General features: G+C 41.4%; 1 protein-coding gene across 1 annotated transcript in view; it reads right to left on the bottom strand.

Moving 5' to 3' along the window:
* Window positions 1-278: 278 nt before the first annotated feature.
* The window catches only part of grin2cb (glutamate receptor, ionotropic, N-methyl D-aspartate 2Cb), a 60408-nt gene continuing 38876 nt past the window's right edge, over window positions 279-21810 (bottom strand). The window contains exons 6-13 of the mRNA XM_077200517.1: window positions 18757-18925; window positions 17025-17178; window positions 16549-16674; window positions 6638-6867; window positions 3461-3621; window positions 2858-3045; window positions 2111-2343; window positions 279-1760 (exon numbers count right to left, since the gene is read on the bottom strand). Of these exons, the coding sequence (XP_077056632.1) occupies window positions 381-1760; window positions 2111-2343; window positions 2858-3045; window positions 3461-3621; window positions 6638-6867; window positions 16549-16674; window positions 17025-17178; window positions 18757-18925 (2641 nt within the window). The 3' untranslated portion in view covers window positions 279-380. The remainder of the gene's footprint in view (window positions 1761-2110; window positions 2344-2857; window positions 3046-3460; window positions 3622-6637; window positions 6868-16548; window positions 16675-17024; window positions 17179-18756; window positions 18926-21810) is intronic.

The raw sequence follows: 21810 nt of genomic DNA, 5'->3' as shown, positions 1-21810 counted from the left end.
AGTTTGACTTCTCTACTACAATCTTTGAAGAAAAATATCTTTCGTCCAGTCCAATACATATAGCAATATATTGCATTTTGTGGAATAAAGAGATAAGAACGGCTAATCATTTACAGTTCTACATGTCCATAAATTCATTCATTTAAAATTTAGGATGGCATTTGATACTTCCCCCAATTATTACATTATTGCACTTTAAAAAAATAAATAAAAAAAAAATAATATTAAATTAAATTAATTCTAAATAAATAAAAAATGAAAACAAATGAATCCCAGTATCATGGTTTGTGTTTCTGCTCGTGTTAAAGGCGTAGTAATTGTATTGGTCAGTAGAAGCTTGTGGGCCAAATAGTTCATAATTGGCACATGGAAGGACAAATTTACACCTCTGATTCCAAACTGGAAATTCTGCCCCATGTCATGGGCAAAATAGGGCTGCTATGAACCACCCTGCTGCCTGGAACAGGCACTAGATGGTCATCCTGTAGGTGTGTGGGAACCCTATACCCTCCATATACACTGTCACTAGGATGTCCCATACAGGGGAAGATGTTGTATAATTCAGCTGGTCCATATGACAAGGGGCTCTGGTAGACTGGCAGCTCTGGGTAGGAGTAGGGTCTATGCACCAAACTTGATGCCCTCCTGACAGCTGCCACATTGTGGAAAATCGCCTCCTTGTAGGTGGGAAGCCTGGTGGACTGGCTGTGTCTCAGCTTCTGACTTTTCCTGGTGTTTCGCCGGAAGGCGTGAAGGTAGGTGTGATCCATCGGTTGGGCGTAACACATGGTGTTCCTCACCCGTCCGTGTACGTCCACACAAGGGAACAGGTCAGGTATAGCTACTCGTGAGGAGGCTGCTGCAGTGGATCTGTCATTTGGGAACCGGACTCTGTCAGGGCCCCAAGTGGCTTTCAGGAACGACGGTCTGCGATGAAGCTTCCTTTTCCCTATCAACGGTATGTCATCGAACGCAGGGTCAAAGTATGTTTTGACACAGGAATTACAAGCTGTGTCCGTTGCTACAAAAGGATTTTCACAGAAGGACGAGGACAGGTGGTTTTCAGCAAAACTGTTTGCTTCGGTATGACACGTTGATTGGTCTTTATAATCGTGAAGCCCCCTCAGATCCATGGACTCCACAATGAGATTTTGGGGTCTCTTTTTCCTCCTGACAGCATCTGACAAATCATTGTGACAAGACTTGTGGTGTTCGGTGTACATGTCTCTATATGGAACAAAGGAAGAACAAGGACGGGCCAGGTCAGATGGAGGATCATGCATGGCTAGATGAGGTGTGCTTAGACTGGATACTGGAAGCATACCATCGTAGAGACCCCTGGTCCTGGCGGGAAGTGTGTAGCGAAGAGGAGTGGGCCGTGTTAGGACTCTATGGTTTACCATCGGTGGTGGGCTAGTGGTTTTGGTCTGTTGAGCGAAAGGTGGACTTATGGAACGTTGCATGTGAGGTATGTGGTTCTCCGTGACGTTAGTGATATATGAGAAGTGACCAGGGACTTTTTCAGTTGTGGTCACCAGTGGGATACGTGCTGGGAGGCTGACGCCGTGTCTGCTCCAGTTCTCAATGGTCTTGGTGGCGTTATCCAAAGAGTTCTCCACTTTGGCTGAGGAGACAATGTCCTTGGCTGTCTGCAGCATTTTCAGCATGTTGGCCTGGGCGTAATTGGCAGTGAGATCTGGATTTTGTATGCTGGTAGATCTGCCAAAGTCTTCAACACCATTAAAGCAGCTGTATATGCCCTGAAATGTAAAGTGAATAGTGACTGTGTATTCCTACAGAGAAATGTTATTTTGTGGGCGTTTCACTGGATTCATTTGTGTCACGGCAGTATTTTTCTCCATTATAATGATTAATGTACCAGATTATGTTTTTGTAAGAGACAAAGATCAGTTCATTGTTTCATGTCAAAGTTTAATGTGCCTCCTTATGGTGAATTATTTGATTGATTGAATTTACCCAAATATCCCTTTTAGTAAACAAGTAGCCTAAATACAACAAAATGTGCATTATGATTTGGGCCGGGTACAAATATTTGACCAGTGTAAAATTCTACGATTTACGATACGATAAATTTACAAGGCAATCTTACCCTGCTGATGCCCAGTAGAAAGTCTAAGTGATCAGACTTGTGGACAGAGTGCCTCAGTTTCCAGTAAAGTAGATGTTCCCAAGCAAAGACCAGTAGGCTGAGGCCCATGGCCACGAGCAACATGTAGAAAACACCTGCCATGTTGTCTATGTCGAGTTTAGAGCTCATGACCTCGTTTTTCTCATTCTGACATATTCCAGACAGCCATACTGTTTCCAGTCTCTGTGTGTCCCCTGCATGAAAGGAAACAGGGTCAGGAACTATGCCAGAAACAGCGGCAGTCAAAGACTACTCGACTATGACAGAAACAAGCAGATACTATAAGAACCACAAATGTGGTCTGCTCCAAAAACTAGTAAGCTTCCTACCTAGACAACATTTTAAGGCATAATTTGTGCGCTCCCGACAAGAAGGCTTTTTCGAAAAGTAGCTACTTAGTTTGGGCAATATTTCATGTATTCTTCAGGGTTAAGCATACATTGTGTCAAGCATGAAAAAATAAAAAAATCAATAAATAAAATGTAGACAGCAAGGTAGCTCACTAGTTTTAGAACAGAGTCAGTGTCTACTGTTCAATGGAGGTTTTCTTAAGCCTGAAGTTTGTGCTGACATTTCATAACCTCTCAATTCTCAGCACATCAAGTTTTTTTTGTTTTTTTTTACAGTAAGAGGGGAATGTTATAGCTTCCATGCTGGGGCAGAGGATGTTAAGTGTTGACCAGTTCCGGTCCCCCAAGTGCAATTTACCATCTCCCAGGAACTGGAGGAGAGCCAGGTCTATGGGGCGCTTCCAGCGGGAGTCCTTCTGCAGAGCAATGCCGTAGCCTGTGGTAGCAAACACCTTCCCACTACCAATGGTGACCAGCTTGCAGCCCTCGTCCTTGCCAGCCATATAATTAAGAACTGCTGCATCATATATGAAGGCATCCAACTTCCTACACAGAGGACAGAAATGAGCCCAAGGCAAGTGGCTTAGTAATTACACGTAATTATGTCAAGTAAATAATTAGCTCTTGTTAATTTATACTCCCCTTTTCCTTGACAAATGGTGGATGATAATACATTATTTATGTTTCCCACCAGTGTTTCACTGACCTTTAGATCTTACAAAATTGCTTTTAAATGATGCATATAATGACCAATGGAGTAAATCTCATTACAGATTATTAACAAAACATTTCACTAACCGAAAAGTAGCATGTTTTTGGACATGTACTTAGGTAGTACCATGATATTCTTTGAAGCACCTTGAAAATACCATGAAACGGTACCACCATAGTACCGTTTTGTTAGCGTTCAGAGCTCTTCCACATAACCACATACACATAAAATGTTTTTGCTGAAACCCACCCTGTCTTAAGGCTGTTGAGAGCTTCTTCCACACCCTTCTGGTTGTATTTTATCATGTGGGTGTGCATGTCAGGGTAATTGCTTCGAATGTTCCTCTCTGTGCTGCCGTTTGGGACTGTCCCGAAGCGAAAAGGAGGATAATGTTCCTGGGGTTTTTGAAACTGAAACAAAAAGGAATAAATGACCTTTCAATTGTTTAGGTGAGGCAGGTTGTGTCTTAACCCTAATAGTGTAGATCAACACAGATTATGTGGACTTTACACAGAATATCCTACTGCCAGGGTAGTCATGAACTTGGAAAAGTAAATCAGTAAATCAAAGTACTGCTTTTTTAAAAATGTATTCTCCTTACTGATTCTTGCATTTGGACAGTTGGAAAGGGTTCATTTTACACAATGGACATAGGGGATAAAGTAATTTGCTCTGAGTGACCATATTAGACAAAGGGTCTTCAACTGGGGGTGTGCAACCCCTATTCCAATTCATGTTTGATTATAAATATTTTTTAGTTAAAAAATAAAACAGTCAAATGATAAGCACCCTCAAAGGAAAGCAAGAGCATCCTCAGTTGATACTGTAATGATAACATATTGGCGAAACAGATTTGGCTAACGCTTAAGAGCGTATTTGTGTTTGTTGACTTGTTTGTTGATCTCTTGAACACAATGGCCAATAAGAGGTTTCATTTAGAATCCACTCACCGCTTAAAACGGCAGATTTTTTGTTTAGTACTGAATTCTGCACGCTTGCGAATCCTCTCATTAACAAAAGTGTAAACACGATGTAAGAGATTCATCGTGCAGTGTAGACAGCTTTATTGATTATAACAGAACTTTGTGAGATTGCGATGAACTAAGTGATACCTTTTTAGTGATTATAAAGGAAGCGCTATTTGTGCTCTTTCGAGGCTGTATAATCCACTGAATAAAAGCTTTGTTTTTCATGCGGCTAAGAAGACCGAGGGCCAATTACATGCTGCAAAATTTCGGAAGTGACATCTACATATAAGTGCTGGATTCACTCACAAAATTGCAATGTTGACATAGTGATAACATGATAGCATTGGACAAAAATATAGCATGTCAAAATTCTGTAGATACACATTAAGCAATCTAAATGCAGACTAATATATTAATTGGAAAATGTCTGTATCCAATTATTTGAATAAAATGATCTTAAATGTCTCATTGTACATTGATAATCTTGTTATGGTGTAGCCCGGTGCTTACATATTACATCTGCACTTTACTAGAGCTCCCTCATTCATTTCTTTGATTCATAATTGTCCATCTCACAGTAAAATTAAAAATGTGAAGTTTTAGACAATTTATAGGTCTAGCTAAAGTTCAGGTAAATCTTTGTCCACCTGAAAGTAAAATTAAAATATCCATTAAAAATGCAAATCCATTAAAATAATTGTGATTCAAAACAACTAAACAACTAATGAATTGTGATTTTTACCGCAACATGTACTGTGTGTTTATGTTGCATACAATACTTTTTAAAATAAAAATTTTGTGACGGTTAATTTTAACAATAAAAAATAATACACAGACAATGGTATATGTACAACAACAATACAATTTATAGTTCTAATCTACTGCCTTAACATAATACAACTATCATAATATGGTTGGTTTCTATTAATATCGATGGCTTAATTTTTGTTTGACACATTTGTATCGGGCGTCCCTGCTCCATGTCTCTGTCGCCTAAGGGGTCCTTGCCCTGAAAAACATTGAAGACCCCTGTATTAGACAGTACTGTATACAGTATTTTCCTCCAAAGCCTCTCAAATCCTTGGGTTTAGGAGTCAATTTTAAAGTCAGTATGTTCAAGAACACAGAAGTGTGTATTCTATAACACTACTATATTATGTTGCTGCTAGCATATATTACCATGGCTCCAAGCACTTTTTTTATTTAATCTATGAACAATTAATCTGTTGTTGTTCTTTCCTGAGGTCCAATTAATCTCTCATTTGCATTATTCTATGGATTTCTGTCGCTTAAAGTGTATTGCTAGACTGGGTAAACCCAGCCCAATCTGCCGGTGATTTGATTTCGGCCTGCAGCTCAGGCTGGAAACCTGTACATTTTTCTACCCTGCTTCTGTTACAAATCTGTGGGGACCAATCACAAACTGGCTTATCCACCTGTTGCGCTATTGGCGGGTTTAACACAATGCTCAATGGCTTCTTTAGTTTTGCAAACAAATCGCTCGAGTGGGTGTAAATACCACTCACTTTCATGTTTTTTTGCGCAACCTGCAAAAATGGCTTGATGCCATTGCTGCTTCTGCAAACCGCTGATCAATGCTACAAACCAACACGTTTCCTGCCTGGAGTTCTCGCATCTCTCTGCAAATGCAAAGTACGTGACCCAGATCGTTGGTCTGATTGGTTTAAGGACTATCCAATTGCGTACAGTGTCATTTGAACTATGCCTGTTGATCATGCCTCTTGTGCAGTAGAAAATACTGAGCAGACTCCCCAGACTAATGTTCATCTTAAAAGATTGAGCTTGGTCTGGTGATAGCCAGACTATTGTTCTACTATTAAAAAAATGAACAAAAATATCAGTAATTATGAGGTGTAATAAAAATAATAATAAAATAAAATAAATTGTTACATTTATATAGCGCTTTTCTGGGTACTCAAAGCGCTTTACATGGAAGGGGGAATCTCCTCAACCACCACCAATGTGCAGCATCCACCTGGATGACCTGAGACTCAGGAGGTCTCCCATCCAAGTACTAACCAGGCTCAGCCCTGCTTAGCTTCAGTAGGCAAACAGTCTTGGGCTACAGGATGATATGGCTGCTGGATGCGTGTAATCATGAGAGGTGTTTGAGTAATGAGTGTCAGTGAACTTTGAAAAGTGCCAATTTACTGATATTTAAATAAAATTTAGTTGTAATACTGAATTTTCTAAATTCATTGACCTGAAAAATGTAAAAATAAAAAAAAAGCCTAGCCTCTGAAAAGAATAGTTGGCAGATCGTCACAGTATGATTTCAGGTTTTATTTTTAAATCTTACATATATATTGGGTGTGACAAGGCCATTCATAACTCATTTAATTTCTGCCATATATGCTCTTACACAAAGAAAAACACATCAAAAGGTATCCAAATGCACCATTGTCATGCAGCTCATTTACAATTACATACAACTTACCTTTTTGTCACTAAGTCCAGACACGGTGTCAATGTACTGCTCTTGGATCATGAAGGCAGCTAAATTGGCTGTGTAGCTGGCGAGGAAGATGACAGCAAAGAAAGCCCAAACCAGGACCATGATTTTGCTGGTTGTGCCTTTGGGGTTTTCAATAGGAACAGAGTTGTTGAAGACGATTCCCCACAGGAGCCAGACGGACTTTCCAATGGTGAAGGTTGGACCCCCAGGGGCTATAAAAGAGACACATTTATAGCATGTATGAAATAAATAATCATTTAATTTTAATAATTTATCTAACTATGATTACATACATTGTAGTGTTTGGGAACAGTAATTTAAAAAAAGGAAATTGATACTTTAATGCAAGCATGGATTAAATTGATCAAAGCTGACAGTAAAACATGCAATGTTAGAAAAAAACACATTTCTAATAAATGCTGTTCTTTTAAACTTTCTATTCACCAAATAATTCGAAATTAATAAATAAAAATCACCATTTTGAAAAAAAAAGTTTTCAACGCTAATAACAGGTTCATTAGTTAACACCTTAGTTAACATGAACTACGAATGAACAATAATTCTTCCACATTTATTAATCTTAGTTAATATTAATTTAAAAATTTACTAATACATTATTAAAATCAAAGGTTGTATTTGTTAACATTAGTTAATGCACTGTGAACTAACATGAACAAAGATTGATAAATACTGTAACAAATGTATTGCTCATTGCTAGTTCATGTTAGTTAAAGGTCCCATATTGTACACCTTTCTGAAGTTTTATTTTAGGTATAAATATATCTTAAGAATATATATTTGCGGTATAAGTACCAAAAACCATCTCTATATATTTGTTACAGCTCCTTTCTCAGGAGCTCTGCCATGAACAGGTAGATTTTGGCCTATCTACTTAATATTCATGAGCCTCTCTTCTGATTGGCCAGTTGTTTTCTGAGTTACGCACGGCCAGGCCAACCACAGGTGACTAGGGTCATGTATGCTGCAGCCTGCTGTGGCTTGGTGATGCTCACAATCACAAGTAAGGTAAATAAAACACCTGTAATGATGTTGATAAATGATTTGTTATTAAAGCATGATCATTTACAAACCACTGTTAATTTAACCTAAAAGCAAGCATAGGCTACTACGTGCATGGTTTGGCATGACAGAAATAGTGCAAAGTGCTCCCTTAAAGGGGACATATCATGCTAAAACCACTTTTTTTAGCCCTTAAATGCATTTTGTTGTATATTTGGAGTGTTTAAAAGTGCAGAAAAGTTGAAATTATTCTCTTCAGGTGTTTCGTTTATATCTTTATATTCTGTTTTGGTCTTATTGTTCACCCAGTTCAGATTTTTCTGTGTTCTATGACGTTTTCTGAACAATTACGTCACAGTATTTGCAGCGGAACTACCAAATAAGGACATTGACTACCGGCCCAACATTTCGATCAATCCGCCATTATTATTCCTCGCTCCGATTTTGTAGTCCAAGCTCAATGATGCAGAAGTGTCGAGAGCTCAAGTCAAAATGTTCGGTTGTTGGATGTAGTGACCCACACGCTTCGTTACACCGTCTCCCAGCATCAGAACCTCTTCGAAGTGCCTGGTTGAGTTTTATTTACCAAGGAAATGTTCCCACATCTTTTGGTAAAGTCATTTTCGTGTGCGCGAAGCACTTCGACGATTCCGACTTCAACAACCTCGGCCAGTATAAAGAAGGGTTTGCCGATCGACTTCGTTTGAATAAGGGGTCAATTCCATCTATCTTTGGAGACGACGAACAGATCACTTCGGTAAGCTGTAAATATCTTTAATAAAAATAGTTTACTTTCTTAAAACACATGGTGGTCATGGTTTAGCAGTGCCTTCGTATTTCTTTGTTTTTGTTTTTTTGAAGTAACGTTACATGTCTGAAGTATTATTGTTCTTGAGTTTCATCAATGGTCATTTAGCTGCTGTGTTTTCTGATGCTTTTCTAAACGTATCATATTATCCATACAGATTTTTAGTGGTAAGATTAGACCGTAGTCATTTATCTTTTTAGTGTGATTGTTTTAACAAGAGAAATAACGTTAATCGACTTTCACTTTATTTAGAGGGCTAAACCAACAAGTCACAAACCAACATTTGCTGACAAAGGCTGTCAAACAAAACCCCAGAGGTGCTCAATTGGGACACAGCTTTCTATAAGAACACTCCAGCCTCATGTCAAAAGTAAAGGTTTGCATTATGTGGTAACTGCTATGCTGTACATTTTATAAGGCTGCATAATGATTAATCACGACTAATCGTTTGTAGAATTTTTGTTTTGTTTACATCATATATGTGTGTGTACTGTATATAATATAAATATAATATAAATGTTCTGTGACGCTATAAGATCGTATATCACTAATCAAACTACAAAAATGGCCGAACGGGGTGGAGTTGAACCGACTGTCAACTCAGCACCCTGGAGAGCGGGCGGGGTGTGACACAGCTCCTTTGCATTTAAAGGGGCCGCTTCAAAACGAGTCACTCACAGAAGCACATCAGAAAAGGAGTAAAATAGGGGCCTGTGGAGCTATAATAATGAGGAATTCAGACCCAAGAATTGCAGTTTCGCTTTATATAGACCACAAATGTATGTTTTATATGTAAAAAGGAAAAATTTAAAAGCATGATATGTACCCTTTAATAATTCTTAAAAAGCTGATCTCTCATTTCATCGCGATCTCACAAAGCTCCGTTATTATCAATTAAGCTGACTGCACAATAAATGTTTCATAATGTCAACACTTCGTTTGTTATAATCAGTGGATTTGCCAGCATGCAGAATTCAGCACTGAACAAAAACTCAGTTTTGAGCGGTGAGTGGATTCTTTTGTAAATGGAAATGGATGGATTCTATCTTAAATGCATCTCATTGGCCATTGCATTCAAGAAATCAACACATCTGTGATTGGCTACATTGCTCAACGCTGCAAACATGTTATTAAAATAGAAACTTGTTCTGGCCTGTAAATCTTTTTTATTTAGTCAAGTTATTCTTGTTTGTTTTTGTGCAACATATGAATTACAATTTATTTGTTTTTAGATGTTTTATTTTTAGATATTTCTATTTTGCGTGAGTCCCGTGAATCGTTTACGCCTGCACTCGGCCATCAGATCCAGTCCCGCGTCACACTCTGTGGCGTTGGGTCCCGCGGGAGTGCAGTCTCTACATCAATCAACTGGACAGCATTTCTCGACTTGTGTCCGTGTTGTTGTTGCTCAGCAATGATGTTGTCTGGGGTTTGGCTAAAGGAGGGCGGACGTTGGCAGTCATGGGGAGTCATGGCCTAATGGTAACAGAGTTGGACTGCTGACCCAAAGGTTGCTGGTTCGATTCCAGTACCGGCAGGAATATGACTGAGGTGTCCTTGAGCAAGGCACCTAGCCCCCAATCGCTCCCCGGGTGCCACTCAAGGCTGCCTGCTGCTCCGGGTGTGTGTATCCACGTTTGCAGTGTGTATGTGTTCACTACTCACTACTCTGCTCCTAATGTGTGTGCACTTACTTGGATGGGTTAAATGCAGAGGTCAAATTCCAAGTATGGGTTACCATACTTGGCCATCATGCGTCACTTTCACTTTAACGGTGGGAAGTGCTCGGAGGACTGAATGGTGGCTACAATTCTGACATTCTGAACGTATATGGTACTTTAACAGAGGTCTAGCCCCTAGACCTCTGTTATCATGAAAAAAGCCAGGACATTTCATTTTTGACAATATGGGACCTTTAATATACTGAACAAAAAAATTATAAATGCAACACTTTTTTCCCCCCATTTTTCATGAGCTGAACTCAAAGATCTGGTGAAAAAAAAAGTTTTCAACACTAAAAACACAGTATCACTTGACAATAAGGTTCATTAGTTAACTACAGGGACTTTTTCTATATACACAAAAGGCCTATTTCTCTCAAATATTGTTCACAAATCTGTCTAAATCTGTGTCAGTGAACACTTCTCCTTTGCAAAGATAATCCATCCACCTCACAGGTGTGGCATATCAAGATGCTGATTAGACAGCATGATTATTGCACAGATGTGCCTTAGGCTGGCCACTGTAAAATGTGCAGTTTTATCAGCACACAGATGTCACAAGTTTTGAGGGAGCGTACATTTGGCATGCTGACTGCAGGAATCTCCACCAGAGCTGTTGCCTGTGAATTGAACCACGTGTAACCACACAAGCCCAGGACCTCCACATCCACCATCTTCACCTCCAAGATCGTCTGAGACCAGCCACCCGGACAGCTGCTGCAACAATCTCTTTGCATAACCAAAGAATTTCTGCACAAACTGTCAGAAACCATCTCAGGGAAGCTCATCTGCATGCTCGTCGTCCTCATTGGGGTCTTGACCTGACTGCAGTTCATCGTTGTAACCGACTTGAGTGGGCAAATGCTCACATTCGATGGCATCTGGCACTTTGGAGAGGTGTTCTCTTCATGGATGAATCCCGGTTTTCACTGTACAGGGCAGATGGCAGACAGATTGTGGATCGAGTGGCCCATGGTGGTGGTGGGGTTATGGTATGGGCAGGCGTATGTTATGGACATCGAACACAGGTGCATTTTATTTGAATGCACAGAGATACGGTAACGAGATCCTGAGGCCCATTGTTGTGCCATTCATCCATGACCATGACCTCATGTTGCAGCATGATAATGCACGGTCCCATGTTGCAAGGATCTGTACACAATTCCTGGAAGCTGAACAAATCCCAGTTCTTGCATGGCCAGGATACTCACCGGACATGTTAGCCATTGAGCATGTTTGGGATGCTCTGGATCGGCGTCTACGCCAGCGTGTTCCAGGTCCTGCCAATATCCAGCAACTTCGCACAGCCATTGAAAAGGAGTGGACCAACATTCCACAGGCCACAATCAACAAACTGATCAACTCTATGCGAAGGAGATGTGTTGCACTGCGTGAGGCAAATGGTGGTGACACCACATACTGACTGGTTTTCGGACCCCCCAAATACAGTAAAACTTTTAGATTGGCCTTTTATTGTGGCAACCCTAAGGCACACCTGTGCAATAATCATGCTGTCAAATCAGCATCTTGTTGTGCCACACTTGTGAGGTGGATGGATTATCTCGGCATAGGAGAAGTGCTCAATAACAGATTTAGACAGATTTGTGAACAATATTTGAGAGAAAGAGGCCTTTTGTGTACATAGAAAAAGTCTTAGATCTTTGAGTTCAGCTCATGAAAAATGGGGGCAAGTGTTGCGTTTATAATTTTGTTCTGTGTATTAACTAATGAACCTTATTGTTAAGTGTAACCAATAACACTAATAATAAGAAATGTTTCAACACTAAATCAGCATATTAGAATGATTTCTGAAGGATAATGTGATTGTTACGTGTGGGTTTTTGTTGTGTCTTGTATATCACGTGATCCATTGTTTGTCATGTGATCCTGCCATGTGTCTTGTCTTTTGTTTGTTGTTGCTCAGTGTCCACAGGTGTTCCTCGTCCATGTTTATTAGTCTCCCCAGGTGTTTCTCATTAACCACGCCCCCTTGTTATCTTGTTTAGCTTGTTTGTCTGTGTATTTAAACCCCTGTGTTTCAGTTGTTGGCTGTCGGTTGTTGTTTAATGTTACTTTTGTCCTGTTCTGAATTCCCTGGATTATCTGTTTGTTTTTGTTTAATTAAACGTGCTTGCTATTGGATTCGCTCTCTGTCTCGTTCCTGACTGGATGTAAAAGAACAACCGACCCAAAAAAATGAATCCAGCAGCGCGGATCTCGCCTGATCTTCCCAGCATGAGCTTGGAGTTCGCTGGAAAGACCGCGGCCTTAGCCCTGAGGAGCCCTGATTTGTTTCAGTTCACCTGGGGGTTTGCCTCACTAGCTGCCTCCTGCTCTCTAGAGGATGAGGCGATAAAACTATGTTACCGGCTGGCGGCTAAGGAGGTCACTTTTCAAGAAGGTCCTAGGGAGCTCCCCGATCTCTCCGGTCTGGGCTGGAGAGAGGCGCTCTCCAAATGTTTGGAGAGCTTCATCCCGTGTCACGCCCGGCCTTCAGCGCTGGTTCCGGTTCCGGTGGTCCCGAGTCCGGTGGTCCGGAGACGGAGGAGAGGAATGGCCTCCTCAACGACGTGTCCGGTGGCTCCTAAGCAAGAGACCATCCAGCCAGAGCTTCACGCCAGCCACGTCCAGCCAGAGCTTCACGCCAGCCACGTCCAGCCAGAGCTTCACGCCAGCCACGTCCAGCCAGAGCTTCACGCCAGCCACGTCCAGCAGAGCTTCACGCCAGCCACGTCCAGCCAGAGCTTCACGCCAGCCACGTCCAGCCAGAGCTTCACGCCAGCCACGTCCAGCCAGAGCTTCACGCCAGCCACGTCCAGCCAGAGCTTCACGCCAGCCACGTCCAGCCAGAGCTTCACGCCAGCCACGTCCAGCCAGAGCTTCACGTCAGCCACGTCCAGCCAGAGCTTCACGTCAGCCACGTCCAGCCAGAGCTTCACGTCAGCCACGTCCAGCCAGAGCTTCACGTCAGCCACGTCCAGCCAGAGCTTCACGTCAGCCACGTCCAGCCAGAGCTTCACGTCAGCCACGTCCAGCCAGAGCTTCACGTCAGCCACGTCCAGCCAGAGCTTCACGTCAGCCACGTCCAGCCAGAGCTTCACGTCAGCCACGTCCAGCCAGAGCCTTCACCGCTGGTCCCGTCCAGTCCTGAGCCTTCGTCTGCCGATCCAGAGACTGTTCAAGTCACGTCTGCCGATCCAGAGACTGTTCAAGTCACGTCTGCCGATCCAGAGACTGTTCAAGTCACGTCTGCCGATCCAGAGACTGTTCAAGTCACGTCTGCCGATCCAGAGACTGTTCAAGTCACGTCTGCCGATTCAGAGACTGATCAAGTCACGTCTGCCGATTCAGAGACTGATCAAGTCACGTCTAACGATCCAAAGACTGTTCACGTCACTTCCTGTGACTTCCTGTTCAGAGACTGATCAAGTCACGTCTAACGATCCAAAGACTGTTCCCGTCACTTCCTGTTCACGAAGATGGCCGCCTCCGAGCCAGTGTCTATGGACAAGATGGCCGAACCAGAGATTGTTCACATCACTTCTGCTGATCCAGAGACTGTTCGCGTCACTTCCTCCGAGCCAGTGTCTACGGACAAGATGGCCGCCTCCGAGCCAGTGTCTACGGACAAGATGGCCGAACCCGAACCAGTGTCTACGGACAAGATGGCCGCCTCCGAGCCAGAGTCTGTTCCTGTTCCCGAGCCAGAGTCTGTTCCTGTTCCCGAGCCAGACCCTGTTCCTGTTCCCGAGCCAGAGCCTGTTCCCGAGCCAGAGTCTGTTCCTGTTCCCGAGTATGTGTGTTGTCTGTTCCCCAGCCAGTGTGTGTGTTGTCTGTTCCCCAGCCAGTGTGTGTGTTGTCTGTTCCCCAGCCAGTGTGTGTGTTGTCTGTTCCCCAGCCAGTGTGTGTGTTGTCTGTTCCCCAGCCAGTGTGTGTGTTGTCTGTTCCCCAGCCAGTGTGTGTGTTGTCTGTTCCCCAGCCAGTGTGTGTGTTGTCTGTTCCCCAGCCAGTGTGTGTGTTGTCTGTTCCCCAGCCAGTGTGTGTGTTGTCTGTTCCCCAGCCAGTGTGTGTGTTGTCTGTTCCCCAGCCAGTGTGTGTGTTGTCTGTTCCCCAGCCAGTGTGTGTGTTGTCTGTTCCCCAGCCAGTGTGTGTGTTGTCTGTTCCCCAGCCAGTGTGTGTGTTGTCTGTTCCCCAGCCAGTGTGTGTGTTGTCTGTTCCCCAGCCAGAGTCTGTGTTGTCTGTTCCCGAGCCAGTGTGTGTGTTGTCTGTTCCCCACCCAGTGTGTGTGTTGTCTGTTCGCCATCCAGTGTGTGTGTTGTCTGTTCCCCAGCCAGAGTCTGTGTTGTCTGTTCCCGAGCCAGTGTGTGTGTTGTCTGTTCCCCACCCAGTGTGTGTTGTCTGTTCGCCATCCAGTGAGTGTGTTGTCTGTTCCCGAGCCAGTGTGTGTGTTGTCTGTTCCTGAGCCCGAGCCAGTGTGTGTGTTGTCTGTTCCCGACCCAGTGTGTGTGTTGTCTTTTCCTGAACCTGAGCCAGAGTGTGTGTTGTCTGTTCGCCACCCAGTGTGTGTGTTGTCTGTTCCCCAGCCAGTGTGTGTGTTGTCCGTTCCCCAGCCAGTGTGTGTGTTGTCCGTTCCCCAGCCAGAGTCTGTGTTGTCCTTTCCCCAGCCAGAGTCTGTGTTGTCCGTTCCCCAGCCAGAGTCTGTGTTGTCCGTTCCCCAGCCAGAGTCTGTGTTGTCCGTTCCCCAGCCAGAGTCTGTGTTGTCCGTTCCCCAGCCAGAGTCTGTGTTGTCCGTTCCCCAGCCAGAGTCTGTGTTGTCCGTTCCCGAGCCAGAGTCTGTGTTGTCCGTTCCCGAGCCAGTGTGTGTGTTGTCTTTTCCTGAACCTGAGCCAGTGTGTGTGTTGTCTGTTCCCGAGCAAGTGTGTGTGTTGTCTGTTCCCGAGTCAGTGTGTGTGTTGTCTGTTCCCGAGCCAGTGTGTGTGTTGTCTATTCCCCACCCAGTGTGTGTGTTGTCTGTTCCCCACCCAGTGTGTGTGTTGTCTGTTCGCCATCCAGTGTGTGTGTTGTCTGTTCCCGAGCCAGTGTGTGTGTTGTCTGTTCCTGAGCCCGAGCCAGTGAGTGTGTTGTCTGTTCCCGAGCCAGTGTGTGTGTTGTCTGTTCCCCACCCAGTGTGTGTGTTGTCTGTTCGCCACCCAGTGAGTGTGTTGTCTGTTCCCGAGCCAGTGTGTGTGTTGTCTGTTCCTGAGCCTGAGCCAGTGTGTGTGTTGTCTGTTCCCGACCCAGTGTGTGTGTTGTCTGTTCCCCACCCAGTGTGTGTGTTGTCTGTTCGCCATCCAGTGAGTGTGTTGTCTGTTCCCGAGCCAGTGTGTGTGTTGTCTGTTCCTGAGCCCGAGCCAGTGAGTGTGTTGTCTGTTCCCGAGCCAGTGTGTGTGTTGTCTTTTCCTGAACCTGAGCCAGTGTGTGTGTTGTCTGTTCCCGAGCCAGTGTGTGTGTTGTCCGTTCCCGAACCAGTGTATGTGTTGTCCGTTCCTGAGCACGAGCCAGTGTGTGTGTGGTCTGTTCCCGAGCCAGTGAGTGTGTTGTCTGTTCCCGAGCCAGTGAGTGTGTTGTCTGTTCCCGAACCGGCGTCTGCTGTTCCCGAGCCGGCGTCGTCTCCGCCCTGGACGCCCGATTAAACGTGCTTGCTTTTGGACTCGCTCTCTGTCTCGTTCCTGACTGGATGTAACAGTGATACTGAAGACTGGAGTACTTGCAGAGTACTGAACTATGCAGAAAATTCAGCTTTGCCATCACAGGAATAAAGTACATTTTAAAATATAATAAAATCGAAAAGTAATTTAAAAGTATTTTTTAAAATATTTCACAATATTAGTATTTTTACTGTAATTTTTGATCAAATAAATGCAGTCTAGGTGGCATAAGAAACTTCACTCAAAAACTTTTGAACGTTAATGTGTATATATATTTGAATTACTTAATTATTACTATAATACACATATGGACATCCTATATAACAGATGTTCACTTGAACATTTTGATTGAATTAGTCATAGATCAGTCTACATGGGCAAAGAAATTCTTTTCTAGTTCCACCTTGACATCAGTTCTTAATGTGGTTCTTGTATCTCACACACAGCCACAGAAAAGCCAAGCAATCAATCAAAGTCAAATTAGCAAAGCGACAAACGTTAATTAAACCTCAGAAAAATGACCTTTTACACTAGGAGACAAGTACACACCCTGTCAGCTCGGTTTATGTGGATTGATTAGGCTGCTTCCACAACTATTCTTCCTCTCCAAGCTTTGTGCCTAATAGAGAAAAGACTGTTTGAAAAACCAAGGCTGACCTTTGGCACTGACAAGGCTCCGGTTATACCCAACAGGGCTGAAGTATTCAAAGACGAACACGGTGACTGCCACAACAGTCAGGCACATTACGAACATCATAACCCACACAGCTGGACTGTAAGGCTCTGTAAGACGGAGAGAAAGACCAAAAATACAAAACTCTGATTAAGATCTTGCACATAATGGGGTTTTTGTTTGTGATGTAAATGCTGTGAAATTAGAAAAAATAAAGAACAAATGAATGTTTAGCAGAGTCAAAATGCCTTTCTTTGTGTGCAGAGCTGGTGATTCAGTATAAAATGTTTGTCCTATCTAGGATTTATTCTAGATTTAATCCAACAAAGGCATACAATTTGAATCTAATCACATTCTAATCAAAACGCCACTGGTAGGAAATATTTAACACCACCTGTAAGAATCTCTCATAAACTGTGAGTGTGTCCTTGAAAATGGATGGATAATGATGACTTCTCACCCAGGAAGGCAGAAGGTGAGACTGTTCCATTGCTTCTGGCCACCATAACACTAATCCCAGTCTCCACAAATGGCACTGAAAAGTCAACAATCTCTGACCGCTCCTCATTGATGGTAAGAGAGCCAATTGCCATATCTGCACGCTTGTAGAAGACCTTGAACAAGGGGAAAGTGAGTGAAAACTTTAGAGCAGTCATCAGAAACATAGCAAAATAATGAAGGCCCGTGCAATTTCAGGGTGGAAATTTCAAATTTACGTACTGCACTCAATGAATAACTTACTTCTATGCGATTAAGAAAGTCATTTCTATACAATATGCATTTGTGTAGCATGAATACAATCCTGACATACTATATGCTATTTTAATGTTGTCTTGTGACCTACACCTTTGCCATTTACAATTATAACCACTCTACCATGGCCTTGTGGGATAGCAAAGTGTCCATTGGATGTGACTTCATAATTTCAGCGTAAAGAGTAGGTCATATGGGTATTTTTTGCATACTGCTTATTTATACTTACTACTCATTTTGCATAATGCTTTTCGCATACTATATCCTTGAGAAGTACAAATATTTGGACATGGAGAATGTCTCTGTACAACATTAAAGTCAAGTAAACGCAATGTACTATTGGTCACAATATAATAATATAATTAGGGTACAATTCTCTATTAACTATGACTTTTGCCTCAATAAACTCCAACTGCTTATTAATAGTTAGTAAGGTAGTTGTTAAGTTTAGGTATTGGGTAGGATTAAGGGATGTAGAAAATGGTCATGCAGAATAAGGCTTTAATATGTGCTTTATAAGTACTAATAAACCGCCAATTTCCTAGTTATATGCATGCTAATAAGCAACTAATTAATAGTGAGAATTGGACCCTAAACTAAAGTGTTACGAGTGGGTTAATGGCCACTATAAACCTGACATAGTTTAAAAGTTCATAATATCACATTTAAGACTGTTGTTATTATTAGCCTCTGGATTCCAATTTCTTCAAGGAATGGAAATGGACATGAACCACTAGTTCTCATTACACAACTTCGCAAATCGCTAACATCGCAAATCATTGTTGACACATTTGTTTTTCCGTCACCCGCAATTAGGCTCATGAATAAAATTCCTTATATCACACTCATGTCAGCCCGTAATTTCTGTCTTGCTATTGTATAATAATTATTTATCTCATGTAATGATCTATTTCTCTCGCAGTGTGAAAAGCATTTAAGCCTTGTATGTGGAGCATGGGTTTGCTATCTTTAAACTCATCAACGTTTAAGCAGATGCAGGTGATGAAAACCGATGAAGTGATCAGCAGCTGTGGAAGACACTAAACCACCGGATTAAGTGACACTACACGCAGCAGGAGGTCACAGGATGGAATGTGTCGAGATTGCTTTTAAAGCCAGTTATGCTCAATGAATGCTCTTAACAACTTTAGCTGCAATATTTGGTGGCTTAAGGAGATCTGTTAAATACAGAAAGAAAACAGGGTGTGAGTAATGTTAGGAAAAACGTGTTGACACTGTCATAGGAAGCTGATTTATTTCTTGTATCACGCTGTAAGCTGTTTTATTTTTATATTCTCAGATGTTAATTTAGCTCAATTTCCCATGAGCACTGAACTGTTGACATGTTTGAAGTGTGAGTGCGTTTATGTGAGAAAGAGAGAGAGAGAGAGAGAGAGAGAGAGAGAGAGAGAAGAGAGAGAAAATGCGCCATTTCATACCTCTCCGATCATCCCATTCCAGACGCCACGGACCATCTTGCCATGTTTCCCATTGGTGACCAGATAAAGGTCATATGAAAACTTGATTGTGCGTGAGAGCTTCTTTAGGATGTCTATGCAGAAGCCTTTGCAGCAGAGTTTGGTGTAAGGCTCAGTGTGACCGGTTATACTGCACAAAAAATAAATAATAATAATTATATAATAAACATTTAGTAAAATTTTTCATCTCTCTTTAAAAACAAATAATAGTTCACCCCAAAAAGAAACATTGTTCCAAGCAATTTGTATGCTACCTTTCAAGCATTCAGCAGGTAAATTATAGCTTAATGCAAGAATTTGTGTCAAAATTTTCATATGGACCACTTTTATGTTATTATTAGGATGCTTTCGTGTCCTATTTAAAGCTTGAATGCTTTTAGTCAGGTTTAAATAATGACAGACTTTATTTTGGGGTAACTAAATGTCCTTTAACCCATTTAGGAAGGCACCATATAAAAAGGTTATGATTCACATGCTCCCATTGAACATTTGGTGAAGAGGATCAAAGCGCATGGTTCTAGGGCAAAACATACGGTGTGACACACATCTTAAAGAAAGATTACTGACAGAATACTAATTAATCATAACTGGAATAATACAGACATGAATATGGAGAGAGGAAATGATATGTGTATATGTATGTGTAAGATTATGAAGAAGACTTCATATACAGAGGTAAAATGGCATCAACTAGTGGCCAAAACTGATTGTCACGTTTAGTTTTGGTTTTGTTTCAATCTAAAAAAGTAAGTGCTGCCTTAAATTTTAACTTTAGTCAACTTAAATATCCAGGTTGCAACTTAGTACAACTTCACATTTCAAGTTGCCTAAACTTAAAATTTTAAGGCAGCACGAACACTTATGTTTTTAAGTTAAAACAACATTTTCAAGTCAAGTCATGTCGTGTTTTGTTTATTTGTATTTGTTCAAGTTTTGTACATAAAGCTGCACTTGGGGTCATTTCAACAACTCGCCTATGGTGAAAATCCTTACGGTAATGTCCGGAAGGGTTATTTGTTTTTAAACAATTACAAGTTTGATTAAACAATCCAAATAAGAGGAAAGTATTTTATATATTATATATTTGAGGGAAGAACAAAACATTGAACTTGGTTATGGTATTCATCTGACAACATTTTTGGCCAAAAAAAAAGGCAACTATACAGCTACAGGCTTCATTTTACTATGCAAAAAAAGAAATTGCATGGAAAAACAAAGAGCTTACAGAAAAAAAGCATAGATTGACTACAACATAATGTTATATTTATATCCCTACATAATGCAGTTATTAATATCCCATTGGTTCTCTCTTGTTTTTGCACGTGTTCATAATTTCTTTGAATGACAGCCTGGTTAAAAATGATGTCCACACAATTTGGCATGTATCAATGAGTTATCACAAATTAAAAAAACTGACTCCAAGCTCAACTATGCAATATGCTTACAAAATCTTTTTTAAAAAATTATATTATTTGAATGAAACATTTTTCCTAGGCCAGACATCACTTTTGGCCACTAATGTATAGTACGTCTGAGGGCTTTTCTTTCTTATTGACCTGAAAAGAACAATAAATAGCCTACATATTAAAGTTTACTTATATCAATAATAACCACATATAAGTAGATAAATAAAGACTCAAAAAGCAAATAAACACTGCTCTCTTCAGCAAACTGCTGCGATTTAAAAACCCATAGCCCAGAATCTATAGAAACATAATGCTTGGTTGTGAGCATTCACAATAAAATGTTCGGAAAAAAACGATGGCCTCCATTAACCGTTAGATGCTGGAGGCACTGAGCAGAGAAACTCTGAGAGCAATAATGATACATCACCTCTAACCTCCCCCAGACCTCCTGCGTAATGAGCTGTACGGGGAGTGGACTTGGGGCGGAGGGCCAGCAATGCAGGGTGTGTGGCACTGGCAGCAACCATAACAAAGAAAGACAAATGAAGTGTTTGGAAAGATGAGAGTCTCCCTCTGCAAGCGATCTGGACATAACATAAACAAGCATGTCTCTTTTCTAGCCTGTATCACCACCTGCAAACGGCGCTGGCGATTTGGATAAAGTGGGCTGTGAATTAAGGATGAGATGTTTAATCAGTCAAACAAACACACACACACACACACACACACACACACACACACACACACACATGCACGCAAGCACGCACACACACAAAGCACAAGGGACAGAGGGACAAAGTGCATCAGTTTCCTGGTATAATGGACACAGGAGCACTTGCATCCTAGGGAGTGTCAATCAATTATTTCTCCTTTAAACAAAGTTAATTACTGTATATTGAGTAATATGGATCTTTGTTATCATTGCATACAGTCAGTTATTGTGAAACAGCTATATGAGAGATGTACAGTGGCTTGACCTATCTATTGCAGAAATGGGAGTAGCACATAGATTTGGTTGTGGTAGACTAATGCATTTCATATCCAAACACAGTGCCACATTAGTGCCACAGTCTGCTGACCTTGATATACATGGCATCATAAATGCCAGTGACTGCTGGTGCTGCTGAACTTTAGAAAGAGTATACCATATATAGGGGAGACCTAGATCACACTACGGTAGTAGTTTGGGTTCTGTAAGATTTTTTGAAAGAAGTCTCCTATGCTCAAGCACCAATGCTGCCTTTTTCTTCTTAAAAAATGCAGAAAAAAATGAAAAATTATTAACATTTAATTTTTTTTCTATTCTAATATATTGTTTTAATGTAATTTATTCCTTTGATGGCAAAAGCTGAATTTTCAGTAGCGATTACTACAGTCTTCAGTGTCACATGATCATCATTCAATATACTGATTTGATGTTCAAGAAAAAAATCTTGTGCTGTGTTAAAATTTTTTGTGGAAATGTTATAACTTTTTCAGAATTCTTTGATGCATATAAAGTTCAAAAGAACAACATTTATTTTGTCACAATGTAAAAGTCTTTACTTTTGATCAATTTAATGTGTCCTTGCTAAATAAAATAATTAATTTCTTTAAAAAAATCTTACTG

Source organism: Siphateles boraxobius, unplaced genomic scaffold (genome assembly GCF_051911475.1).
Source record: "Siphateles boraxobius isolate OS27281-9 unplaced genomic scaffold, OSU_SipBor_1 46, whole genome shotgun sequence".
NCBI classification, from domain to species: Eukaryota; Metazoa; Chordata; class Actinopteri; order Cypriniformes; family Leuciscidae; genus Siphateles; species Siphateles boraxobius.
The sequence above is the reverse complement of the archived record's forward strand: the minus strand, read 5'-3'. Positions and strand labels throughout refer to the sequence as shown.